The sequence below is a fragment of the Taudactylus pleione genome, unplaced genomic scaffold, assembly GCF_031769625.1.
Source record: "Taudactylus pleione unplaced genomic scaffold, aTauple2 ptg001691l, whole genome shotgun sequence".
In the NCBI taxonomy this organism is placed as follows: Eukaryota; Metazoa; Chordata; class Amphibia; order Anura; family Myobatrachidae; genus Taudactylus; species Taudactylus pleione.
The window spans coordinates 63,522-90,734 of record NW_028286088.1 but is presented as its reverse complement, the minus strand read 5'-3'; the positions used below and the strand labels follow the sequence as shown (position 1 = coordinate 90,734).

Below are 27,213 nucleotides of genomic sequence, written 5' to 3'. Positions count from 1 at the left end.
GATAAAGGACATCAGTATATATGGGGGTCAGGGATAGCATTATATGAGGATCAGGGATAGCATTATATGGGGATAATGGACATCAGTATATATGGGGGTCAGGGATAGCATTATATGGGGATAAAGGACATCAGTATACATGGGGGTCAGGGATAGCATTATATGGGGATAAAGTACATCGGTATATATGGGGGTCAGGGATACCATTATATGGGGATAAGGGTGTAGGGTGTAGGGACAGCAGTATATGGGGGCCAGGGACAGGAGTATACAGGGGATCAGGGACAGCGTTATACGGAGGGTCAGGGACAGGAGTATACGGGGGATCAGGGACAACAGTATATGGGGGCCAGGGACAGCGTTATACGAAGGGTCAGGGACAGCAGTATATGGGAATCAGGGACAGCAGTATATGGGAATCAGGGACAGCAGTATACGGGGGGGATCAGGACAGCATTATATGGGGGTCGGGTACAGCACTATATGAGTAGTATGTGGTGGTCAGGGCCAGCAGTACAGTATATCGGGGTCAGGGACTGCAATATGGGGGCATGGGGTTGTATTGCATGGGGGTCAGGGATAACAGTATATGTGGTTCAAGGACAGCAGTATATAATGGTCAAAAACAGCAGAATACGGGAGGTCAGAGACAGCAGTACATGGGGGTCAGGGATAGCATTATATGGGGATAAAGGACATCAGTATACATGGGGATCAGGGATAGCATTATATGGAGATAAAGGACATCAGTATATATGGGGATCAGGGATAGCATTATATGAGGATCAGGGACATCAATATACATGGGGGTCAGGGATAGCATTATATGGGGATAAATGACATCAGTATATATGGGGGTCAGGGATAGCATTATACGGGGATAAAGGACATCAGTATACATGGGGGTCAGGGATAGCATTATATGGGGATAAAGGACATCAGTATATATGGGGGTCAGGGATAGCATTATATGAGGATCAGGGACATCAGTATATATGGGGATCAGGGATAGCATTATATGGGGATAAAGGACATCAGTACATATGGGGGTCAGGGATAGCATTATATGGGGATAAAGGACATCAGTATACATGGGGGGTCAGGGATAGCATTATATGGGGGATAAAGGACATCAGTATATATGGGGTCAGGGATAGCATTATATGGGGATAAAGGACATCAGTATACATGGGGGTCAGGTATAGCATTATATGGGGAAAAAGGACATCAGTATATATGGGGGTCAGGGATAGCATTATATGGGGATAAAGGACATCGGTATATATGGGGATAAAGGACATCAGTATATATGGGGGTCAGGGATAGCATTATATGAGGATCAGGGATAGCATTATATGGGGATAATGGACATCAGTATATATGGGGGTCAGGGATAGCATTATATGGGAATAAAGGACATCAGTATACATGGGGGTCAGGGATAGCATTATATGGGGATAAAGGACATCAGTATATATGGGGGTCAGGGATAGCATTATATGGGGATAAAGGACATCAGTATATATGGGGGTCAGGGATAGCATTATATGGGGATAAAGTATATCAGTATATATGGGGGTCAGGGATAGCATTATATGAGGGTCAGGGACATCAGTATATATGGGGGTCAGGGATAGCATTATATGGGGATAAAGGACATCAGTATACATGGGGGTCAGGGATAGCAGTATATATGGGGGTCAGGGATAGCATTATATGGGGGATAAAGGACATCAGTATATATGGGGGTCAGGGATAGCATTATATGGGGATAAAGGACATCAGTATACATGGGGGTCAGGGATAGCATTATATGGGGGATAAAGGACATCAGTATACATGGGGGTCAGGGATAGCAGTATATATGGGGGTCAGGGATAGCATTATATGGGGGATAAAGGACATCAGTATATATGGGGGTCAGGGATAGCATTATATGGGGGATAAAGGACATCAGTACAGTACATATGGGGGTCAGGGATAGCATTATATGGGGATAAAGGACATCAGTACATATGGGGGTCAGGGATAGCATTATATGGGGATAAAGGACATCAGTATATATGGGGGTCAGGGATAGCATTATATGGGGATAAAGTATATCAGTATATATGGGGGTCAGGGATAGCATTATATGAGGGTCAGGGACATCAGTATATATGGGGGTCAGGGATAGCATTATATGGGGATAAAGGACATCAGTATACATGGGGGTCAGGGATAGCAGTATATATGGGGGTCAGGGATAGCATTATATGGGGGATAAAGGACATCAGTATATATGGGGGTCAGGGATAGCATTATATGGGGATAAAGGACATCAGTATACATGGGGGTCAGGGATAGCATTATATGGGGGATAAAGGACATCAGTATACATGGGGGTCAGGGATAGCAGTATATATGGGGGTCAGGGATAGCATTATATGGGGGATAAAGGACATCAGTATATATGGGGGTCAGGGATAGCATTATATGGGGGATAAAGGACATCAGTACAGTACATATGGGGGTCAGGGATAGCATTATATGGGGATAAAGGACATCAGTACATATGGGGGTCAGGGATAGCATTATATGGGGATAAAGTACATCAGTATACATGGGGGTCAGGGATAGGATGAATGTTGCAATGAATGTTTATTGGAATAACTTTGTGACTTTCTTATATCAGATTTATTTCAGGATGTCCATATTGGCTCCTGGTCTTCTCTGGATGTTGAGGTAAAACTGGTGACACTATCCCGAAAATAAAACTTTTATTTAGTGCAGTGCTATACCCCTATTCTTCTCACCTCCCCCTATTCTCCTCACCTCCCCCCATTCTTCACACCTCTCCCCATTCTTCTCACCTCCCCCTATTCTTCTCACCTCTCCCCATTCTTCTCACCTCCCCCTATTCTTCTCACCTCCCCCCATTCTTCTCACCTCCCCCCATTCTTCTCACCTCCCCCTATTCTTCTCACCTCCCCCCATTCTTCTCACCTCCCCCCATTCTTCTCATCTCCCCCCATTCTTCTCATCTCCCCCCATTCTCCTCACCTCCCCCCATTCTCCTCACCTCCCCCTATTCTCCTCACCTCCCCCCATTCTTCTCATCTCCCCCTATTCTCCTCACCTCCCCCCATTCTTCTCAGCTCCCCCCATTCTCCTCAGCTCCCCCCATTCTCAGCTCCCCCCATTCTTCTCACCTCCTCCTATTCTTCTCACCTCCCCCTATTCTCCTCACCTCCCCCCATTCTCCTCATCTCCCCCTATTCTTCTCACCTCCCCCCATTCTTCTCACCTCCCCCTATTCTTCTCACCTCCCCCCATTCTTCTCACCTCTCCCTATTCTTATCACCTCCCCCCATTCTTCTCAGCTCCCCCCATTCTTCTCACCTCCCCCCATTCTTCTCACCTCCTCCTATTCTTCTCACCTCCCCCTATTCTCCTCACCTCCCCCCATTCTTCACACCTCTCCCCATTCTTCTCACCTCCCCCTATTCTTCTCACCTCTCCCCATTCTTCTCACCTCCCCCTATTCTTCTCACCTCCCCCCATTCTTCTCACCTCCCCCCATTCTTCTCATCTCCCCCCATTCTTCTCATCTCCCCCCATTCTCCTCACCTCCCCCCATTCTCCTCACCTCCCCCTATTCTCCTCACCTCCCCCCATTCTTCTCATCTCCCCCTATTCTCCTCACCTCCCCCCATTCTTCTCAGCTCCCCCCATTCTCCTCAGCTCCCCCCATTCTCCTCAGCTCCCCCCATTCTTCTCACCTCCTCCTATTCTTCTCACCTCCCCCTATTCTCCTCACCTCCCCCCATTCTCCTCATCTCCCCCTATTCTTCTCACCTCCCCCCATTCTTCTCACCTCCCCCTATTCTTCTCACCTCCCCCCATTCTTCTCACCTCCCCCCATTCTTCTCACCTCTCCCTATTCTTATCACCTCCCCCCATTCTTCTCAGCTCCCCCCATTCTTCTCACCTCCCCCCATTCTTCACACCTCCCCCTATTCTCCTCACCTCCCCCCATTCTTCTCACCTCCCCCATTCTTGCCCCTGTACCACCCATCTCTCCCTATTCTTGCCCCTGTTCCCCCGTCTCTCCCTATTCTTGCCCCTGTTCCCCCCGTCTCTCCCTATTCTTGCCCCTGTTCCCCCCGTATCTCCCTATTCTTGCCCCTGCCCCCCCCGTCTCTCCCTATTCTTGCCCCTGTCCCCCCCCCGTCTCTCCCTATTCTTGCCCCTGTTCCCCCCGTCTCTCCCTATTCTTGCCCCCTGTTCCCCCCGTCTCTCCCTATTTTTGCCGCCAGTTCCCCCGTCTCTCCCTATTCTTGCCCCCTGTTCCCCCCGTCTCTCCCTATTCTTGCCCCTCTTCCCCCCATCTCTCCCTATTCTTGCCCGTTCCCCCTTGTCTCTCCCTATTCTTGCCCCCTGTTCCCCCCGTCTCTCCCTATACTTGTCCCTGTTCCCCCCGTCTCTCCCTATTCTTGCCCCCGGTTGCACACGACCTGTGCACCCTCCCACGCTGCCGTGTAGCCTTCAGGCACCTGTCCTCTCTCTTTCAGATATTACTTGTAGTAGCGCAGTACATCCTTACTGTCTGTAGGTGGCGATCATTGGCGTTCTTCCTCACAATTATACTGTAATAACACGTGTCAGCAGGAAGAGCCCTACGAGCAGTGTTTGTGATTAGTTTATTCCATAATACTCAGGGCCCATTTCACCTGACCGACGTGGTTTCCATTTGGCTCCTTCTTTTTTAGGATCCTGTTCTTCCCCCTGCCTTCTCGCTGGATCACAGCTACCAGTCACAGGGTAAGAGTGGCATCAGGGTTCCTGGACTTTGGAGTCACACCCAGCAACCACGGAATGAAGTCATGACGGTGGCGGAATGTAAGAGGCAAAACCAGTGGCCATTGGCTGAACTCAACACGTCTAGTCTCATCAGACGTCCCCAAGTATCTGCAACTAAAGGCAGTGTCAAGAGGCTGATGGTAAATGATACTTGCCCAATGCTAGTGAATGTATGGTGTGTCATGGCAGAATGGAAACTGGATCTGACTGTACTGGTTTCCAATGCCTGGATGCCAATGATGCAGTTCATAGAATGGTCAGAAATAATAGCCAGAGACGTAGAGCCAAAGAGGTAGTCAGTCGGAGCTGGAGAGTAACAGCCGGAAAGTTAGTCAGAACCAGGGAGTAAGAGCTGGAGAGTTTCTTAGTCAGAACAATGGAGTAAGTGGCAGAGAGTCAGCCATAGAGCCAGGGAGTAAGTGCCAGAAAGCTAGTCAGAGCAAAGGAATAAGTGCCAGAGAGTCAGACATAGAGCCAGGGAGGAAGTGGCAGAGAGTTAGACATAGAGCCAGGGAGGAAGTGGCAGAGAGTCAGACATAGAACCAGGATGTAAGTGGCAGAGTCAGGCATAGAGCCAGGGAGAAAGTGGCAGAGAGGCATAGAGCCAGGGAGGAAGTGCCAAAGAGTCAGACATAGAGCCAGGGAGTAAGTGCCAGAAAGTTAATCAGAGCAAAGGAATAAGTGCCAAAGAGTCAGACATAGAGCCAGGGAGTAAGTGCCAGAAAGTTAATCAGAGCAAAGGAATAAGTGGCAGAGAGTCAGACATAGAGCCAGGGAGGAAGTGGCAGAGAGTTAGACATAGAGCCAGGGAGGAAGTGGCAGAGAGTCAGGATGTAAGTGGCAGAGTCAGGCATGGAGCCAGGGAGAAAGTGGCAGAGAGTCATAGAGCCAGGGAGGAAGTGCCAGAGAGTCAGACATAGAGCCAGGGAGGAAGTGGCAGAGAGTTAGACATAGAGCCAGGATGTAAGTGGCAGAAAGTTAGTCAAAGCAAAGGAATAAGTGGCAGAGAGTCAGACAGAGCCAGGGAGGAAGTGGCAGAGAGTCAGACATAGAGCCAGGATGTAAGTGGCAGAGTCAGGCATAGAGCCAGGGAGAAAGTAGCAGAGAGTCATAGAGCCAGGGAGGAAGTGGCAGAGAGTCAGACATAGAGCCAGGGAGGAAGTTGCAGAGAGTCAGACATAGAGGCAGGATGTAAGTGCCAGAGGGTCAGTCAGAGCCAGGGAGTAAGTGGCAAAGAGTCAGTCAGAGCCAGGGAGTAAGTGCCAGAAAGTTAATCAGAGCAAAGGAATAAGTGGCAGAGAGTCAAACATAGAGTCAGGGAGGAAGTGGCAGAGAGTTAGACATAGAACCAGGGAGGAAGTGGCAGAGAGCCAGTCAGATCCAGGATGTAAGTGCCAGAGAGTCAGCGCCAGGGAGGAAGTGGCAGGGAGTCAGTCAGATCCAGGATGTAAGTGGTAGAGAATCAGTCAGAGCCAGGGAATAAGTGGCACAGTCAGTCAAAGCCATGGAGTAAGTGGCAGAGAGTCAGTCAGATCCAGGATGTAAGTGGCAGAGAGTCAGTCAGAGCAAGGGAGTAAGTGGCAGAGAGTCAGTCAGAGCCAGGGAGTAAGTGGCAGAGAGTCAGCCATAGAGCCAGGGAGCAAGTGGCAGAGACTCAGGCATGGAGCCAGGCAGTAAGTGGCAGAGAGTCAGGCATGGAGCCAGGGAGTAAGTGGCAGGGAGTCAGTCAGATCCAGGATGTAAGTGGTAGAGAATCAGTCAGAGCCAGGGAATAAGTGGCACAGTCAGTCAAAGCCATGGAGTAAGTGGCAGAGAGTCAGTCAGATCCAGGATGTAAGTGGCAGAGAGTCAGTCAGAGCAAGGGAATAAGTGGCAGAGAGTCAGTCAGAGCCAGGGAGTAAGTGGCAGAGAGTCAGCCATAGAGCCAGGGAGTATGTGGCAGAGAGTCAGGCATGGAGCCAGGCAGTAAGTGGCAGAGAGTCAGGCATGGAGCCAGGGAGTAAGTGGCAGAGAGTCAGTCAGATCCAGGAAGTAAGTGGCAGAGAGTCAGTCAGCCAGGGAGAAAGTAGCAGAGAGTTGGTCAGAACCACGGAATAAGTAGCAGAGAGTTGGTCAGAACCAGAGAGTAAGTTTCAGAGTCAGTCAGAGCAAGGGAGTAAGTGACAGAGAGTCAGACATAAAGCCAGGGAGGAAGTGGCAGAGAGTCAGCCATAGAGCCAGGGAGTAAGTGCCAGAAAGTTAGTCAGAGCAAAGGAATAAGTGGCAGAGAGTCAGACATAGAGCCAGGGAGGAAGTGGCAGAGAGTTAGACATAGAGCCAGGGAGGAAGTGGCAGAGAGTCAGGATGTAAGTGGCAGAGTCAGGCATGGAGCCAGGGAGAAAGTGGCAGAGAGTCATAGAGCCAGGGAGGAAGTGCCAGAGAGTCAGACATAGAGCCAGGGAGGAAGTGGCAGAGAGTCAGACATAGAGCCAGGATGTAAGTGCCAGAGGGTCAGTCAGAGCCAGGGAGTAAGTGGCAAAGAGTCAGTCAGAGCCAGGGAGTAAGTGTCAGAAAGTTAATCAGAGCAAAGGAATAAGTGGCAGAGAGTCAGACATAGAGCCAGGGAGGAAGTGGCAGAGAGTTAGACATAGAGCCAGGGAGGAAGTGGCAGAGAGTCAGACATAGAGCCAGGGAGGAAGTGGCAGAGAGTTAGACATAGAGCCAGGGAGGAAGTGGCAGAGAGTCAGACATAGAGCCAGGGAGGAAGTGGCAGAGAGTTAGACACAGAGCCAGGGAGGAAGTGGCAGAGAGTCAGACATAGAGCCAGGGAGTAAGTGGCAGAAAGTCAGTTAGATCCAGGATGTAAGTGCCAGTAAGTTAGTCAAAGCAAAGGAATAAGTGGCAGAGAGTCAGACATAGAGCCAGGGAGGAAGTGGCAGAGAGTCAGACATAGAGCCAGGGAGGAAGTGGCAGAGAGTCAGACAGAGCCAGGGAGGAAGTGGCAGAGAGCCAGGGAGTAAGTGGCAGAGAGCCAGTCAGATCCAGGATGTAAGTGCCAGAGAGTCAGCGCCAGGGACGAAGTGGCAGAGACTCAGTCAGAGCCAGGATGTAAGTGGTAGAGAATCAGTCAGTGCCAGGGAGTAAGTGGCACAGTCAGTCAAAGCCATGGAGCAAGTGGCAGAGAGTCAGACAGAGCCAGGGAGTAAGTGGCAGAGAGTCAGTCAGATCCAGGATGTAAGTGGCAGAGAGTCAGTCAGAGCAAGGGAATAAGTGGCAGAGAGTCAGGGAGTAAGTGCCAGAAAGTTAGTCAGAGCAAAGGAATAAGTGGCATAGAGCCAGGGAGTAAGTAGCAGAGAGTCAGGCATGGAGCCAGGAAGTAAGTGGCAGAGAGTCAGTCAGCCAGGGAGGAAGTAGCAGAGAGTTGGTCAGAACCAGAGAGTAAGTTTCAGAGTCAGTCAGAGCCAGGGAGTAAGTGACAGAGAGCCAGGGAGTAAGTGACAGAGAGTCAGACATAGAGCCAGGATGTAAGTGGCAGAGAGTCAGACATAGAACCAGGATGTAAGTGGCAGAGAGTCAGACATAGAGCCAGGATGTAAGTGGCAGAGAGTCAGACATAGAGCCAGGATGTAAGTGGCAGAGAGTCGGACATAGAGCCAGGGAATCTGATACAGGAGATGCCAGGACACAGTAATCCTGCACTTGCCACCTGTAACCCTAAATTGCTGCATCAGATTTGTCTGCTGAAGTCATTAGCACTAGTGCCTTAGTCTGTATGCAGGTGGTGCTCATTGCCTGCCCTATGCTGTCTCTCCAACACGTGCCTTTGCTCCATGGATTCATGCATGTGCGGTGACAAGGGGATGATTGGGCCTAGACAGGGTGTCCAGCTAATATCCCGATGTAATGTCCAAGTCACTGTAATCTCCTGAGGGCGAGCTTGGAGCACAGTCAGTGTATGTAGGAGCCCATAGAGAGAGGGGAAGGGAAGTGCTGAGAAGTGAGAGGGAATAGCAAGAGACTGTGAGAGGGAAGGGGCTGTTATTGCAGACCAGCAATGAGTCATTATATTGCTGGTGTCTGAGCTCTAGACTGTATCCTCTGCTGATCATCAGCACCTATAGCTCAATATAATGTCACCACCACCAGTACAGCGAGGTGTATATATATATATATATATATATATATATATATATATATATATATATATACACAGTCAGGTCCATAAATATTGGGACATTGACAGAATTTTCATATTTTGTCCTCTATTCACCACCACAATGGTTTTGAAATGAAACAAACAAGATGTGCTTTACCTGCAGACTTTCAGATTTAATTTGAGGGTAATTACATCCAAATCAGGTGAACGGTGTAGGAATTACAACGGTTTCTATATGTGCCTCCCACTTTTTAAGGGGCCAAAAGTAATGGGACAAACTAAACAATCCTAAATCTAACTTTCACTTATTAATACTTTGTTGCAAATCCTTTGCAGGCAATTACAGCCTGAAGTCTGGAACGCATAGACATCACCAGACGCTGGGTTTCATCCATGGTGATGCTCTGCCAGGCCTCTACTGCAAATGTCTTCAGTTCCTGCTTGTTCTTGGGGCATTTTCCCTTCAGTTTTGTCTTCATCAAGTGAAATGCATGCTCAATCGGATTCAGGTCAGGGGATTGACTTGGCCATTGCATAACATTGCACTTTTTAGCCTTAAAAATCTCTTGGGTTGCTTTTGCAGTATGCTTCGGGTCATTGTCCATCTGCACTGTGAAGCGCCGTCCAATGAGTTCTGAAGCATTTGACCGAATATGAGCATATAATATTGCCCGAAACACTTCAGAATTAATTCTGCTGCTTTTGTCAGCAGTCACATCATCAATAAATACAAGGGAACCAGTTCTATTGGCAGCCGTACATGCCCACTCCATGACACTACCACCACCATGCTTCACTGATGAGGTGGTATGTTTTGGATCATGAGCAGTTCCTTTCCTTCTCCATACTCTTCCCATCACTCTGGTACAAGTTGATCTTTGTCTCATCTGTCCATAGGATGTTGTTCCAGAACTGTAATGGCTTTTTTAGATGTTGCTTGGCAAACTCTAATCTGGTCTTTCTGTTTTTGTGGCTCACCAATGGTTTGCATCTTGTGGTTAACCCTCTATATTCACTCTTGTGAAGTCTTCTCTTGATTGTTGACTTTGACACATATACACCTACCTCCTGGAGAGTGTTCTTGATTTGGCCAACTGTTGTGAAGAGGTTTTTCTTCACCTGGGAAATAATTCTTCTGTCATCCACCACAGTTGTTTTCCGTGGTCTTCCGGGTCTTTTGGTGTTGCTGAGCTCTCCGGTGCGTTCTTTCTTTTTAAGAATGTTCCAAACAGTTGATTTGGCCACACCTAATGTTTTTGCTATCTCTCTGATGGGTTTGTTTTGATTTTTCAGCCTAATGATGGCTTCACTGATAGTGACAGCTCTTTGGATCTCATATTGAGAGTCGACAGCAACTGATTCCGAAATGCAAATGTCACACCTAGAATCAACTCCAGACCTTTTACCTGCTTAATTGATAATGAAATAACGAGGGAATAGCCCACACCTGTCCATGAAATAGCTTTTGAGTTGATATTCCCATTACTTTTGGCCCCTTAAAAAGTGGGAGGCACATATAGAAACCATTGTAATTCCTACACCGTTCACCTGATTTGGATGTAATTACCCTCAAATTACATCTGAAAGTCTGCAGGTAAAGCACATCTTGTTTGTTTCATTTCAAAGCCATTGTGGTGGTGAATAGAGGCCAAAATATGACAATTCTGTCAATGTCCCAATATTTATGGACATAACTGTATATACACAGCACTGACCTTACACATACACGGTGTGCTATCAGTAATGGCTGTATCTGTATCCTGTGCTGATCATCACCTATAGCTCAGTATAATGCCACCACCAGTACAGCGAGGTATATATATATATATATATATATATATATATACACAGCACTGACCTTACACATACACGGTGTGCTATCAGTAATGGCTGTATCTGTATCCTGTGCTGATCATCACCTATAGCTCAGTATAATGCCACCACCAGTACAGCGAGGTATATATATATATATATATATATATATATATACACAGCACTGACCTTACACATACACGGTGTGCTATCAGTAATGGCTGTATCTGTATCCTCTGCTGATCATCAGCACCTGTAGCTCAGTATGATGTCATCACCAACACTACGGCCATGTTTTATGACGTTACTTAATGATTCCTTAGTCAGAGGAATATTTCTTAATGGATGGTAAGTAACAATGTTGTGTTTGCCATTCAGTGTGGTAAAACAACTTCTTTTATGCTCCATAGAGAGTGCTGGAGATGTGTGAGTGCTGTGTGAGTGGCTGTTATATGCACAGTTTATGGCTCCATAGAAAGTAAAGAGACATATGTGTGCTCTGTAAGTGGCTGTTATATGCACAGTATATGGCTCCATAGAGAGTGCTAGACGTTTGTGCTCTGTGAGTGGCTGTTATATGCACAGTATATGGCTTCATAGAGAGTGTTGGAGACATCTGTTTGCTCTGTGAGTGGCTGTTATATTGGCTGTTATATGCACAGTATATAGAGAGTGCTAGACGTGGGTGTGCTGTGTGAGTGGCTGTTATATGCACAGTATATGGCTCCATATAGTGCTAGACGTGGATGTGCTGTGTGAGTGGCTGTTATATGCACAGTACATAGTGCTAGATGTGGGTGTGCTGTGTGACTGACTGTTATATGCACAGTACATAGAGAGTGCTAGACGTGGGTGTGCTGTGTGACTGCCTGTTATATGCACAGTACATAGAGAGTGCTAGACGTGGATGTGCTGTGTGACTGCCTGTTATATGCACAGTACATATAGAGTGCAAGACGTGGGTGTGCTGTGTGAGTGGCTGTTATATGCACAGTATATGGCTCCATATAGTGCTAGATGTGGGTGTGCTGTGTGACTGCCTCTTATATGCACAGTACATAGAGAGTGCTAGATGTGGATGTGCTGTGTGAGTGGCTGTTATATGCACAGTACATAGTGCTAGATGTGGGTGTGCTGTGTGACTGGCTGTTATATGCACAATACATAGAGAGTGCTAGACATGGGTGTGCTGTGTGACTGGCTGTTAAATGCACAGTATATAGAGAGTGCTAGACGTGGTGTGCTGTGTGACTGCCTGTTATATGCACAGTACATAGAGAGTGCAAGACGTGGGTGTGCTGTGTGAGTGGCTGTTATATGCACAGTATATGGCTCCATAGAGAGTGCTAGACGTGGGTGTGCTCTGTGAGTGGCTGTTATATTGGCTGTTATATGCACAGTACATAGAGAGTGCTAGATGTGGGTGTGCTGTGTGAGTGGCTGTTATATGCACAGTACATAGAGAGTGCTAGACGTGGGTGTGCTGTGTGAGTAGCTGTTATATGCACAGTATATAGAGAGTGCTAGACGTGGTGTGCTGTGTGAGTGGCTGTTATATGAACAGTATATTGCTCCATAGAGAGTGCTAGACGTGGGTGTGCTCTGTGAGTGGCTGTTATATTGCCTGTTATATGCACAGTACATACAGAGTGCTAGATGTGGGTGTGCTGTGTGACTGGCTGTTATATGCACAATACATAGAGAGTGCTAGACATGGGTGTGCTGTGTGACTGGCTGTTAAATGCACAGTATATAGAGAGTGCTAGACGTGGTGTGCTGTGTGACTGCCTGTTATATGCACAGTACATAGAGAGTGCAAGACGTGGGTGTGCTGTGTGAGTGGCTGTTATATGCACAGTATATGGCTCCATAGAGAGTGCTAGACGTGGGTGTGCTCTGTGAGTGGCTGTTATATTGGCTGTTATATGCACAGTACATAGAGAGTGCTAGACGTGGGTGTGCTGTGTGACTGCCTGTTATATGCACAGTACATAGAGAGTGCTAGACGTGGGTGTGCTGTGTGACTGCCTGTTATATGCACAGTAGATAGAGAGTGCTAGACGTGGGTGTGCCCTGTCAGTGGCTGTTATATGCACAGTACATAGAGAGTGCTAGACGTGGGTGTGCTGTGTGAGTGACTGTTATATGCACAGTATATAGAGAGTGCTAGACGTGGTGTGCTGTGTGAGTGGCTGTTATATGCACAGTATATTGCTCCATAGAGAGTGCTAGACGTGGGTGTGCTCTGTGAGTGGCTGTTATATTGGCTGTTATATGCACAGTACATAGAGAGTGCTAGACGTGGGTGTGCTGTGTGAGTGGCTGTTAGATGCACAGTACATATAGAGTGCTAGACGTGGGTGTGCTGTGTGAGTGACTGTTATATGCACAGTACATTGTGCTAGACGTGGATGTGCTGTGTGAGTGGCTGTTATATGCACAGTACATAGAGAGTACAAGACGTGGTTGTGCTGTGTGAGTGGCTGTTATATGCAAAGTATATGGCTCCATAGAGAGTGCTAGACGTGGGTGTGCTCTGTCAGTGGCTGTTATATGCACAGTACATAGAAAGTGCTAGATGTGGGTGTGCTGTGTGAGTGACTGTTATATGCACAGTACATTGTGCTAGACGTGGATGTGCTGTGTGAGTGGCTGTTATATGCACAGTACATAGAGAGTACTAGACGTGGATGTGCTGTGTGAGTGGCTGTTATATGCACAGTACGTAGAGAGTGCTAGATGTGGGTGCGCTGTGTGAGTGGCTGTTATATGCACAGTACATAGAGTGTGCTAGACGTGGGTGTGCTGTGTGAGTGACTGTTATATGCACAGTACATTGTGCTAGACGTGGATGTGCTGTGTGAGTGGCTGTTATATGCACAGTACATAGAGTACTAGACGTAGATGTGCTGTGTGAGTGGCTGTTATATGCACAGTACATAGAGAGTGCTAGATGTGGGTGCGCTGTGTGAGTGGCTGTTATATGCACAGTACATAGAGAGTACTTGACGTGGGTGTGCTGTGTGAGTGGCTGTTATATGCACAGTACATAGAGAGTGTTAGACGTGGGTGTGCTGTGTGAGTGGCTATACATTGTTCAGTATGTGCCATGTATTTACTAGGGAATGTCCCCTCTAGGCACGCTCCTCATCCAGTGATGACTCCAGTACGGAGAGCCCCAGTCATGGTGTCAGAGTAGGGATGGAGCTGACAAACCAGCCTCGCGGACTCTCCCAGCTGCAGCGTCTCAGAAAGAAGTGTGTGAATGGATTCATCATGTTCTGTAGAATGAACAGACGACTTTACCTCAGGTAGCTGGGGGGACAGAGCCATGGGGTAAGATTGGGGAGGAAGTCACTGAATATTTTGTTTTATGTTTAGGACTCATCCTGGGAAAGCATCTACCACTGCCACTAAGGATCTGGCCGAGCTGTGGAGAGTCATGTCAGCTGCGGACAAGCGCCCCTACTGGTGAGAGAGGGGTATAGGCTAAGCGCATAGTCCGATATGCCTCTCCGGAAGACCGATGTGGTTGCTGTTATTTTGGACATGGGATAAGATTTTGTACTATAGGCCTGATTCAGAGCCTCGTTTTTTCTCTGACCGCTCGCTAAGCTGTGGGAGACTTCCCTCAGCTTGTGCGAGCGGCTAGGAGGCCGTCGCGATTATCGCGACCATTGGCCTTGTGATGAGACCCTGTGGTAGGGTCTCGGCTATTGCAAGGCCAAGTGGACATCTTGCTCTAATAGAGCAGAAAGTCCACTACTGACATCAGTAATGATATCAGTAGGGCCTCCCACAAACGCCAGGCGTTCCTAAGGGAATGCCTGCATTTGTGCAGCCACCCCCCCTCCCCTCCTACAAAACGGGGCGAGCTGTCACTCACCATCAACAGCCGTTCTGGCTTGTAGCGAGCCCCGTAGCGACTGATCTACAGTCACTGGATGGGGCTCACGCACGCCGGACGCGGCGCGTGCGCAGTGGGGGACCATGAAGCCGCTTGCGAGCGGCTCTGAATCAGGTCCTATGTCCCCTAATCTACTGATCCTTAAAATAATCAACGAGTCTAAAAGAACTAATCCCTTTCCAGGGAATGACGGATGTAGCCCAGAACTAATCCCAGCTCAGCCTCTGCCTGTGACGGTATTATCTACCACTAACAACAGGAAAATAAACCCTATGCTTTATGATAATGTCCAATGTTTCCTTTGTCAAAATTAAAACATTTATACAGTATTAATCCTTCCCTTTTGTACCTCCTGTCAACCACCTTAGTCTCTCACATGTGTTTCATACACTGTTATCTAAGGTGCTATAGTGTTATATTGTGTTTTCACTTGGGACTTGTAACTATTCCTCCTTCAAGCGTTAACCAAAGTAATACTTGAATTCAGAACCTTATCCCACACAGGTCCCGTGAAGGCTGACCCATAGACAAATAGACCTCGTAAAGGCTGGCTCATACACAAATAGACCCCGTAAAGGCTGGCTCATACACAAATAGACCCCGTAAAGGCTGGCCCATACACAAATAATCCCCGTAAAGGCTGGCCCATACACAAATAGACCCCGTAAAGGCTGACCCATACACATATAGACCCCGTAAAGGCTGGCCCATACACAAATAGATTACGTAAAGGTTGGACCATACACAAATAGACCCTGTAAAGGCTGGCCTGTACACATATAGACCCCGTAAAGGCTGGCCCATACACAAATAGACCCCGTAAAGGCTGAACCATACACAAATAGACCCCGTAAAGGCTGGCCTGTACACAAATAGACCCCGTAAAGGCTGGCCCATACACGTGTAGACTGTCACGGCCAGGATTTCTCGGCATGGTACCCGTACCTGTGAGGTCGTTGTGGCGGGGGGTCTCTGGCAGCGGTGCTGGTGTTTGGCGAGGGGCATTGGCTGCGTGTGGTCCTGTGCGGGCACATTGTCACTAGGCCATGGTGAGGTCTGGCGGTGTTTCCGTTCCGTTGGCATGGGCGCCGCCATCTTGCCTGCGGCCATGTGATTCCGGCTGTCCAATCCTGGTAGGTCATGTGCTCATTCCAGCCAGTCACAGCTTGGCACTGAGTATTTAGGAAGGTCCAGAGCCTTCCTTCCTTTGCCAGTGAAACGTGTTTCTCAGCTGCGGCTGAGAGAGAGTACCTGTGCCTTACCTGCCTGCTTGTAATACGCTTCTAGCCTGAACCTTGCCTGCTCCAACCTGCTGGACTTACCCTGCACCCTCCATATACCTTCTTACCTGCCTGAGTACCTGAACCTGCTGTTTCCCTGTACCTTGCTTCATTTCACTCCCAGCTGGACTTCACTACCTCTGTCTGCATCTGTTACAGCTCACCATACCTGCATTCAGTTACAGCTCATCATACCTGTATTCAGTTACAGCTCATCATACCTGCATTCTGTTTTAGCTCACCATACTTATACTGGACTGTTCCTGTCTGTCACTATCAGGACATTTGTTCATTAACCCTCACTACAATTATCAAGTGCACTTTAGTGCTATACCTGGACTTTTTGTTTGCCATTCCCATGTCTTCTCAGTCACATATTAAAAACCCCACTTTTTCATTTAAGTCTGCTCCTGTGTCTGCTTCTATCACCACCCCGGGTCCACAACAAATTCAGAATCTCACAGTTTGCACTGGCCCCATGGATCCGGCCACGGAACAGGAGTCTGGAGTGGATTTATTTCGCTGTATTGCTGGTCGTTTAGAAAACCTGGAAGCTATGCAACATCAAATGGCCCAGTTCCTACAGGAGATGTCTAAACGCCAAGATACTCTGCAAACCTCGTTAATCACCCCTGGGGTATCAGCAACTTCACCTCCTCCTGTGCCTGGTAATACAGGGACCAGGGTATCCCCTCGTCTACATCTACCCATGCCAAGCAAATTTGACAGCAATCTTAAACTCTGTCATGGTTTTTTAAATCAGTGTGATATACACTTTACGTTATAGCCTGATAACTTCCCCACCGCTAGAACCAAAGTGGCATACATTGTGTCTTTGCTGACCGGCTCGGCTCTAGATTGGGCCTCCCCACTCTGGGAATGTTCAGACTCGCTGCTGGATAATTATACAGACTTTGTATCTTCATTCAGGAGGATTTTCGATGGACCTGGACGCACAGTGTCAGCATCATGACCCTGAGACAAGGAACCCGTCCTGTCAGCCAATATGCCGTACAATTTCAAATTTTGGCATCAGAGCTTAAGTGGAATGAGGAGGCCCTCACCTCAACCTTTTGGCATGGTCTGTCCGACCGATTAAAAGATGATCTGATTACCCGTGAGCTTCCTACCAAATTAAATGATATGATCTCACTCTGCAACAAAATTGATCTACGCTTCAGAGAACGTCAGGCTGAAAAGCACAGAACTGACCAGCAAAGGTCATTTACATCTCCCTTGCCTACCCGTCCACCCCATCCTCCTATAGATGAGGAGCCCATGCAGGTGAACCAAACTCATCTCTCCAAAGAGGAACGTCACAGAAGGATGTTAGAAAACCTCTGTCTGTACTGCAGAGATTCGGGTCACCTGGTGGCCTCCTGCAAGTTGGGAAATGCCTGTTCCTAACTGACCTTGGGGACATCAAGTTAGGAGTTATTTGCCCGTCCCCAAATACTAAAGATTTCAAGATTTCCTTAGCTTTGTCTCTGCTCTATTAGACTCTGGAGCAGCCGGAAACTTCATGACTTCCAGCCTAGTTGATAAACTACAGATTCCTTGTTCATCTCTCAAGCAAGCAATTTCCCTGACTTCTGTAGATGGACGTCCTCTAGCTAAAGGGTCACCAAGGAAACTCAACCAGTATTAGTTCGAGTTGGGGCACTCCACTCCGAGTCTTTAAAGTTCTTAGTGATACCAGAGGCTGCTCAAGAAATAATCTTAGGACTACCCTGGTTACGCCAACATAATCCCAGGATAGACTGGTGCTCAATGCAGATTCTTTCATGGGGATCTGACTGTCAGAAATCCTGTCTTCCCAAAATACGACCTGTAAGAAAGACAGATTCGTTACCATCTCCAGCTATACCCGTGCAGTACCAGATTTTCTCCCGCTGGAGCAGGCTTCTTTTTTGTTGGCAAGAAAGACGGAGACCTAAGACCTTGTATAGATTACCGGGGCCTCAATGATATAATGATTAAGAATCTGTATCCTCTTCCCCTGATCACAGAATTGTTTGACAGAGTTAAAGGGTCCATCATATTCTCTAAGATGGATCTGAGAGGGGCTTATAATCTTATCCGCATTCGTGCTGGCGATGAATGGAAGACCGCCTTTAATACTAGAGATGGACACTTTGAATACCTTATGATGCCCTTTGGGTTGTGCAATGCCCCTGCCGTGTTTCAGGACTTTGTTAATGAGATTTTCCGGGACCTGTTGTACGTCTTGGTTGTAGTGTATCTGGACGATATATATATATTTTGTCGTCATCTGTAACTAAACATCATGAACATGTGAAGGAAGTATTGTCCCGTCTGAGAAAGAACCACCTTTATTGCAAACTAGAGAAATGTGTATTTGGGGTTCCCAGTGTACCATTCCTTGGTTACATCATCTCTGGCTCCAGCCTAGAAATGGACCCCAAGAAGGTGCAGGCGATTTTGTATTGGTCCCGTCCTCAAACTTTAAAAGCCTTCCAGAGATTGCTTGGGTTCGCCAACTACTACAGACGTTTTATTAAAGAATTTTCATCATTGTTGGCTCCCATTACTGCATTGACCCGAAAAGACGCTAACCCTGCCCAATGGTCACCTAAGGCAGAGACTGCCTTCCAACTTTTAAAACAGGTGTTTATTTCAGCTCCAGTCTTCCGACAACCAGATCTGGATAGGCCATTTCTAGTGGAGGTGGATGCGTCATCAGAGGCCGTGGGTGCAGTTCTCTCCCAGCGTTATGATGATAATCGAGTTCATCCCTGCGGGTTCTTCTCTAAGAAGCTTCTCCTGCCAAGAGAAATGACGCCATTGGTGAACAAGAACTTCTAGCAGTAAAATTAGCATTAAAAGAATGGAGATACCTGCTGGAAGGGGCCAAATTTCCCTTCACTGTCTTCACGGACCACAGAAATCTTCTCTTCCTCAAGAATCTTCAGTGCGTGAGTCCTTGTTTGGCCCGATAGGCAATATTTTTTGCTCGGTTCCAGTTCACCCTGACCTTCCGGTCTGGAGCCCTTAATCAAAAGGCAGATGTCCTGTCCAGATCTTTCCTCTGTGATGACAAGTCAGAGAATCAACAAGATGCCCCTGTTTTGGAGTCAAGAGTCTTTGCCACCGTACAGTTACAGCCTCCTACAGGGAAGTCCTTTGTGGCCCCGGAGTTAAGGAAGCAGCTCCTCACCTGGGCTCATTCCTCTCGCTTTGCAGGTCACTCAGGTACTCGGAAGACCTTGGAGTTTTTAAAGAGAGGCTATTGGTGGCCATCCATGAAAGCAGACGTGTTGGAATTTATTTCTTCGTGTGCCCAGCATAAATCTTCATGTCAGGCACCGGCTGGTGAGTTATTGCCACTGCCTATTCCATCGTGTCCATGAATGCATCTCTCCATGGACTTCGTCACAGATCTGCCGAACTCTCAAGGGTTCACTACCATCTGGGTCGTAGTAGACTGATTCTCTAAAATGGTTCATTACATACCACTAAAGAAATTCCTTCTGCTCCTGACATGGCTCACTTGTTCATTCAACATATTTTCCGTCTCCATGGTCGTCTTCCTGCTGATATAGTCTCTGACCGTGGTGTTCAGTACACAGCAAAATTTTGGAGAGCCTTATGTTCTGTATTGCAAGTAAAGCTGAATTTTCTTGACCATCGCGACCATCTTCCTGGCCGCTCGCTATAGCTGTGGGTGGTCACAGACAGCTATGCAAGCGGCAAGGAGGCCGCTCTAAAAAAACAGGGACGGCCCTGATTCAGAGCGAGCACTCTGTCAGGGCCTCCGGCTCTGAATCAGGCCCACTGTACGGAGATTTGCTTCAATCTGGTCTCAAGTTCGTTCTGACCTGGAGAAGGCATCCTCCCGTTACAAATTTCAAGCTGATAAGAGGCGTAGGAAAGTACCACATATGCGAGTTGGAGACTAGGTCTGGTTGTCCACCCGGAACCTACGACGTCGAGTGCCATCCATGAAATTTGCTCCACGCTTCATCGGGCCCTTCTCCATCATAGAGGTCATTAACCTCGTGGTGTCACGGCCAGGGTCTCTCGGCATGGTGGTCGGCGGGTATTACCTGTAAGGTCACTATGGCGGGGGGGGGTCTGGCGGTGGCGCTGGTGTTTGGCGAGGGGCTTTGGCTGCGCGTGGTTCTGTGCGGGCACATAGTCACTTGGGGCTGGTGAGGCCTGGCAGTATTTAGGAAGGTCCAGAGCCTTCCTTCATTGCCAGTGCAACGTGTATCTCAGCCTAGCTGAGAGGGAGTACTCTGTGCTTACCTCTTGTTCCTGTGTATACGCTATCTGCCAGCCTGCTTGTCCGCTCCAAATAACCTGCTGGACTACCCTGCATCTTCCACTGCCTTTTCCCCTGCCTGAGTGCCTGAGCCTGCTGGCACCCTACACCCTGCCTCCATTTCACTCCCAGCTGGACTCATCACCTCTGCCTGTGTTTATTTCAGTTCACTAACCTGCATACCTGGACTGTTCTTATCTGCCACTATCTGGACATTCTACCATTATCCTCACTACAGTAATCAAGTGCACTTTAGTGCTAAACCTGGACTTTTGCTTTTGCCATTCCCATGTCTTCTAAGCCACTCATTAAAAATTCTACCTTTTTATTTAAATCTGCTTCTGTGTTTGCTCCTGTCACCACCCCGGGTCCACAACTAAACCAGAACATTACACGTGGCTTATCGCCTTCAGCTACCCCCTCATCTGAAAATCCCCAATTCCTTTCATATGTATCTCTGTTGAAACCTCTGGTGCTAAACAAGTTCTACAGAGTCCTGCCTGCTTCTCCCCGTGTCCAGACTGAGAGGGGCATAGAGTTTGAGGTCTCCCAGGTCTTGGATTCCCGTCTCCGCAGAGGACATTTGCAGTACCTACTAGACTGGAGGGGCTATGGCCCAGAGGAACGTTGTTGGACCGATGCCCGAGATGTCCATGCTCCTGCACTCATCAAGAGGTTCCATGCTGCCCATCCAGAGAAGCCTGGTGAGTGTCCTGAGGCCACCCATAAGGGGGCGATACTGTCATGGCCAGGGTTACTCAGCATGGTACCCGCCGGGTATTACCTGTGAGGTCGTTGTGGCGGGGGGGTCTCTGGCAGCGGTGCTGGTGTTTGGCGAGGGACATTGGCTGCGCGTGGTCCTGTGCGGGCACATTGTCACTAGGCCTGGTGAGGTCTGGCGATGTTTCTGTTCCGTTGGCATGGGCGCCACCATTTTGCCCCTGGCTATGTGATTCCGGTTGTCCAATCCTGGTAGGTCATGTGCTCATTCCAGCCAGTCACAGCACGGCACTGAGTATTTATTAAGGTCCAGAGCCTTCCTTCCTTTACCAGTGAAACGTTTTTCTCAGCAGCGGCTGAGAGAGAGTACCTGTGCCTTACCTGCCTGCTTGTATACACTTCTAGCCTGAACCTTGCCTGCTCCAAACTGCTGGACTTACCCTACACCCTCCATATACCTTCTTACCTGCCTGAGTACCTGAACCTGCTGTTTCCCTGCACCTTGCTTCATTTCACTTCCAGCTGGACTTCACTGCATTCTGTTACACCTCATCATACCCGCATTCTGTTACACCTCACCATACCCGCATTCAGTTACAGCTCATCATACCCGCATTCAGTTACAGCTCATCATACTCGCATTCAGTTACAGCTCATCCTACCCGCATTCAGTTACAGCTCATCCTACCCGCATTCAGTTACAGCTCATCCTACCCGCATTCAGTTACAGCTCATCCTACCCGCATTCAGTTACAGCTCATCCTACCCGCATTCAGTTACAGCTCATCCTACCCGCATTCAGTTACAGTTCATCCTACCCGCATTCAGTTACAGCTCATCCTACCCGCATTCTGTTACACCTCATCCTACCCGCATTCTGTTACAGCTCATCATACCCGCATTCTGTTACACCTCACCATACCCGCATTCTGTTACACCTCACCATACCCGCATTCTGTTACACCTCACCATACCCGCATTCTGTTACACCTCACCATACCCGCATTCTGTTACACCTCACCATACCCGCATTCTGTTACAGCTCACCATACCCGCATTCAGTTACACCTCACCATACCTGCATTCTGTTACATCTCACCATACCTGCATTCTTTTACACCTCACCATACCCGCATTCAGTTACACCTCATCATACCTGCATTCAGTTACAGCTCACCATACCTGCATTCAGTTACACCTCATCATACCCGTATTCAGTTACACCTCACCATACCTGCATTCTGTTACACCTCATCATACCCGTATTCTGTTACAGCTCCCCATACCTGCATTCTGTTACACCTCATCATACCCGTATTCAGTTACACCACATCATACCCGCATTCTGTTACATCTCACCATACCCGCATTCTGTTTTAGCTCACCATACCCGCATTCTGTTTTAGCTCACCATACCCGCATTCTGTTTTAGCTCACCATACCCGCATTCTGTTTTAGCTCACCATACTTATACTGGGCTATTCCTGCCTGTCACTATCTGGACATTTTCTCATTAACCCCCACTACAGTTATTAAGTGCACTTTAGTGCTATACCTGGACTTTTTGTTTGCCATTCCCATGTCTTCTCAGTCACTTATTAAAAACTCCACTTTTTCGTTTAAATCTGCTTCTGTGTCTGCTCCTATCACCACCCCGGGTCCACAACAAATTCAGAACCTCACATAGACTCCGTAAAGGCTGGCCCATACAGATACACTCCATGTCCAGTCAAGAATTAGATGATAATAATTATAATTTTACTTATACTTAAATAACTAAAGTACAAATTCAAGATAATAGACAGAAAACATTTATAGTTACGTGTTGCAGCTGCATCTCATCCTAGAGCTGCGATCCCCAGTCTCTCCCTGAGCTGATAAAGGCTCCAATATATACAGCATTTCCACAGATGACGTCATCCAGCAATTATCTATGGATCCATGGGATCATATAATGATAATAGTATATCTTTCTAGCTATAACATCAGTTATTATTACATACATGTCTAACTATTTAAATATATATAAACAAAGTCTAATCAAAGTAATTAGAACAATTTAAAAGTGAGAGTAATTTGCCTGCATACTGCGCCCCTGTTATCCTGATGTCTGTCTCTCATTGCCTCTCAGTATGAAAGCTCTGCAGTTCAGTCTGCTGAACAACCGCTCGGTGAAATGTGCTTCCCCCGAGATTCCAAGCGAGGCGGTCTCACCACCCAAGCCCCTGTCTGTTCTGCTGGCGGAGAAGGCTGACTATCCCCCCGCCCGCTAAGCTCGCTGTTCATCATAATAGCTCAGTTACTTGTTGTTACTCAATAAATGTTACTTCCTGGTATAAAGTTGTCTGTAACTCCATAGCACTAAGGTATAAGCATCGGCCATTGTAAGAAACACTAGAGACTGAGGCCCCGGGCGTGACACACACACAGACAGACGCGTGTTCAATCACCGGGTTACCAAAGGCGCAGACATGAAGTTGATAACAGCGCTGATATGCTGAATAAACCGCCTCCTGCTACCCAGCAACAACAATAAATTCACCCCCTATATGCTGCAAGGGCAGTACGATGTCATATACCAGGGGGCACCAGCCGTCTGTTGGTGGAAGGTGATGGGGGCTTCTAGAATGGTTTATTATATTATGCACCTTAGCGTCAGAGGAAGCTGTGCGTCATCTGCTCAGTACTGGATACATTGTATCACCATGAATGACTCCTTACACAATGTCTGCATCACACATCAGCTGTCTGGTCTGGGGTACACACCAAAGGAGGGCACATGAGCTGCAGCTACGTAGCAGGGTCTGCTAATACTACCATTACATTCTGCTAATACTACCATTACATTCTGCTAATACTACCATTACATTCTGCTAATACTACCATTACATTCTGCTGATACTACCATTACATTCTGCTGATACTACCATTTCATTCTGCTGATACTACCATTACATTCTGCTAATACTACCATTACATTCTGCTAATACTACCATTACATTCTGCTGATACTACCATTACATTCTGCTAATACTACCATTACATTCTGCTAATACTACCATTACATTCTGCTAATACTACCATTACATTCTGCTGATACTACCATTACATTCTGCTGATACTACCATTACATTCTGCTGATACTACCATTACATTCTGCTGATACTACCATTACATTCTGCTAATACTACCATTACATTCTGCTGATACTACCATTACATTCTGCTGATACTACCATTACATTCTGCTAATACTACCATTACATTCTGCTAATACTACCATTACATTCTGCTAATACTACCATTACATTCTGCTGATACTACCATTACATTCTGCTGATACTACCATTACATTCTGCTGATACTACCATTACATTCTGCTAATACTACCATTACATTCTGCTAATACTACCATTACATTCTGCTGATACTACCATTACATTCTGCTGATACTACCATTACATTCTGCTGATACTACCATTACATTCTGCTGATACTACCATTACATTCTGCTAATACTACCATTACATTCTGCTAATACTACCATTACATGGGATGGCACGTGGGAAAGGCTCCTCTCACCTAGCAGAATCGAGAGGTTCACTGGTACCCCAACATTCCCTATCTAAGGCTGATATACAGACCAATAACTGGGGGAAGGACAGTTTTCCTATGCGGGGTGGGGTGGGGGCAATGGTGTTAATAAGAGGCCATTGTGAAATGTTCCATTCAGGGATGTATTTATAATGGGTGCGGGGAACACAGGCCTCTGGATCCAGGGGGGCCCCGAAACGCACACCCTGCACCCATAATATTACTTACCTCTCAGGAGTCCCACGTTGGCACGGGGGTCCAGCGATGTCAAAACGACTGGAAAATGGCCGCGGCGGCCATTTTCCCGTTTGCGCATGCACAGTACAGGGAAAATGGCCACCTCTGCCATTTTCCCAGTGCCCTGTGCATACACTATAGACTCCGGGCACACTCTAGTGCCCAGAGTCTATAACTCCGGTGCTGGCCGTGCACCGCTCAGACTGCACACGGGCCCCCTCTCTAGAAACGCCCCTGGTTCCATTCCACAGAAAGCAGCTCCGATTAAGGAGCCTTTAAACCTAATGTTCACGTTTCAGCAGGACGGTCCCCAGTGTGGGAAGCATTTTTGCCATGCACACTAGAACAAACAGGTCTGCTGTCGTTTTGATGGGCGCAGTAGGTGCCTCAGGGTGATGACTGTAAATCGCTTGTCTACAACACTACATTTTTTGTATATATATATGTTCAGGGTGTGCAGTCTGAGGCCCATTTTGTATATGAATCTGATCAGTGCATTGCACACCTGGAGAGCCTGAGACACTTTCCACTCAGACTAGCACCCTGATTACATTGGTTACAGCATGGAGTCTGGCATAGTAATACACACCAGTCAGACTAGCACCCTGATTACATTGGTTACAGCATGGAGTCTGGCATAGTAATATACACACCACTCAGACTAGCCCCCTGATTACATTGGTTACAGCATGGAGTCTGGCATAGTAATATACACACCAGTCAGACTAGCACCCTGATTACATTGGTTACAGCACAGAGTCTGGCATAGTAATATACACACCAGTCAGACTAGCCCCCTGATTACATTGGTTACAGCATGGAGTCTGGCATAGTAATATACACACCACTCAGACTGGCACCCTGATTACATTGGTTACAGCATGGAGTCTGGCATAGTAATATACACACCACTCAGACTAGCACCCTGATTACATTGGTTACAGCATGGAGTCTGGCATAGTAATATACACACCACTCAGACTAGCACCCTGATTACATTGGTTACAGCATGGAGTCTGGCATAGTAATATACACACCACTCAGACTAGCACCCTGATTACATTGGTTACAGCATGGAGTCTGGCATAGTAATATACACACCACTCAGACTAGCGCCCTGATTACATTGGTTACAGCATGGAGTCTGGCATAGTAATATACACACCACTCAGACTAGCGCCCTGATTACATTGGTTACAGCATGGAGTCTGGCATAGTAATATACACACCAGTCAGACTAGCACCCTGATTACATTGGTTACAGCATGGAGTCTGGCATAGTAATATACACACCAGTCAGACTAGCACCCTGATTACATTGGTTACAGCATGGAGTCTGGCATAGTAATATACACACCACTCAGACTAGCGCCCTGATTACATTGGTTACAGCGTGGAGTCTGGCATAGTAATATACACACCACTCAGACTAGCACCCTGATTACATTGGTTACAGCGTGGAGTCTGGCATAGTAATATACACACCACTCAGACTAGCACCCTGATTACATTGGTTACAGCGTGGAGTCTGGCATAGTAATATACACACCAGTCAGACTAGCACCCTGATTACATTGGTTACAGCGTGGAGTCTGGCATAGTAATATACACACCACTCAGACTAGCACCCTGATTACATTGGTTACAGCATGGAGTCTGGCATAGTAATATACACACCAGTCAGACTAGCACCCTGATTACATTGGTTACAGCATGGAGTCTGGCATAGTAATATACACACCACTCAGACTAGCACCCTGATTACATTGGTTACAGCATGGAGTCTGGCATAGTAATATACACAACAGTCAGACTAGCACCCTGATTACATTGGTTACAGCATGGAGTCTGGCATAGTAATATACACACCACTCAGACTAGCCCCCTGATTACATTGGTTACAGCATGGAGTCTGGCATAGTAATATACACACCAGTCAGACTAGCCCCCTGATTACATTGGTTACAGCATGGAGTCTGGCATAGTAATATACACACCACTCAGACTAGCCCCCTGATTACATTGGTTACAGCATGGAGTCTGGCATAGTAATATACACACCACTCAGACTAGCCCCCTGATTACATTGGTTACAGCATGGAGTCTGGCATAGTAATATACACACCAGTCAGACTAGCCCCCTGATTACATTGGTTACAGCATGGAGTCTGGCATAGTAATATACACACCAGTCAGACTAGCCCCCTGATTACATTGGTTACAGCATGGAGTCTGGCATAGTAATATACACACCACTCAGACTAGCCCCCTGATTACATTGGTTACAGCATGGAGTCTGGCATAGTAATATACACACCACTCAGACTGGCCCCCTGATTACATTGGTTACAGCATGGAGTCTGGCATAGTAATATACACACCAGTCAGACTAGCACCCTGAT

The 27,213-nt window shown here is 47.4% G+C and overlaps 1 protein-coding gene across 6 annotated transcripts in view; it reads left to right on the top strand.

Annotated features, from left to right (window-relative positions):
- The window catches only part of MEIOSIN (meiosis initiator), a 115,614-nt gene extending 92,305 nt beyond the window's left edge, over nt 1-23,309 (top strand). For 4 of the 6 annotated variants that reach the window (XM_088464572.1, XM_088464569.1, XM_088464570.1 and 1 more), the window contains 5 exons: nt 2,675-2,724; nt 4,752-4,982; nt 13,928-14,100; nt 14,171-14,260; nt 23,113-23,309. In XM_088464572.1, the coding sequence (XP_088320698.1) occupies nt 2,675-2,724; nt 4,752-4,982; nt 13,928-14,100; nt 14,171-14,260; nt 23,113-23,254 (686 nt within the window). In that variant the 3' untranslated portion in view covers nt 23,255-23,309. Of the gene's footprint in view, nt 1-2,674; nt 2,725-4,751; nt 4,983-13,927; nt 14,101-14,170; nt 14,261-14,879; nt 14,966-23,112 lie in introns of those variants that run through there. The other 2 variants (XR_015876200.1, XM_088464573.1) reach the window with 2 other exon arrangements.
- Nucleotides 23,310-27,213: the final 3,904 nt, after the last annotated feature.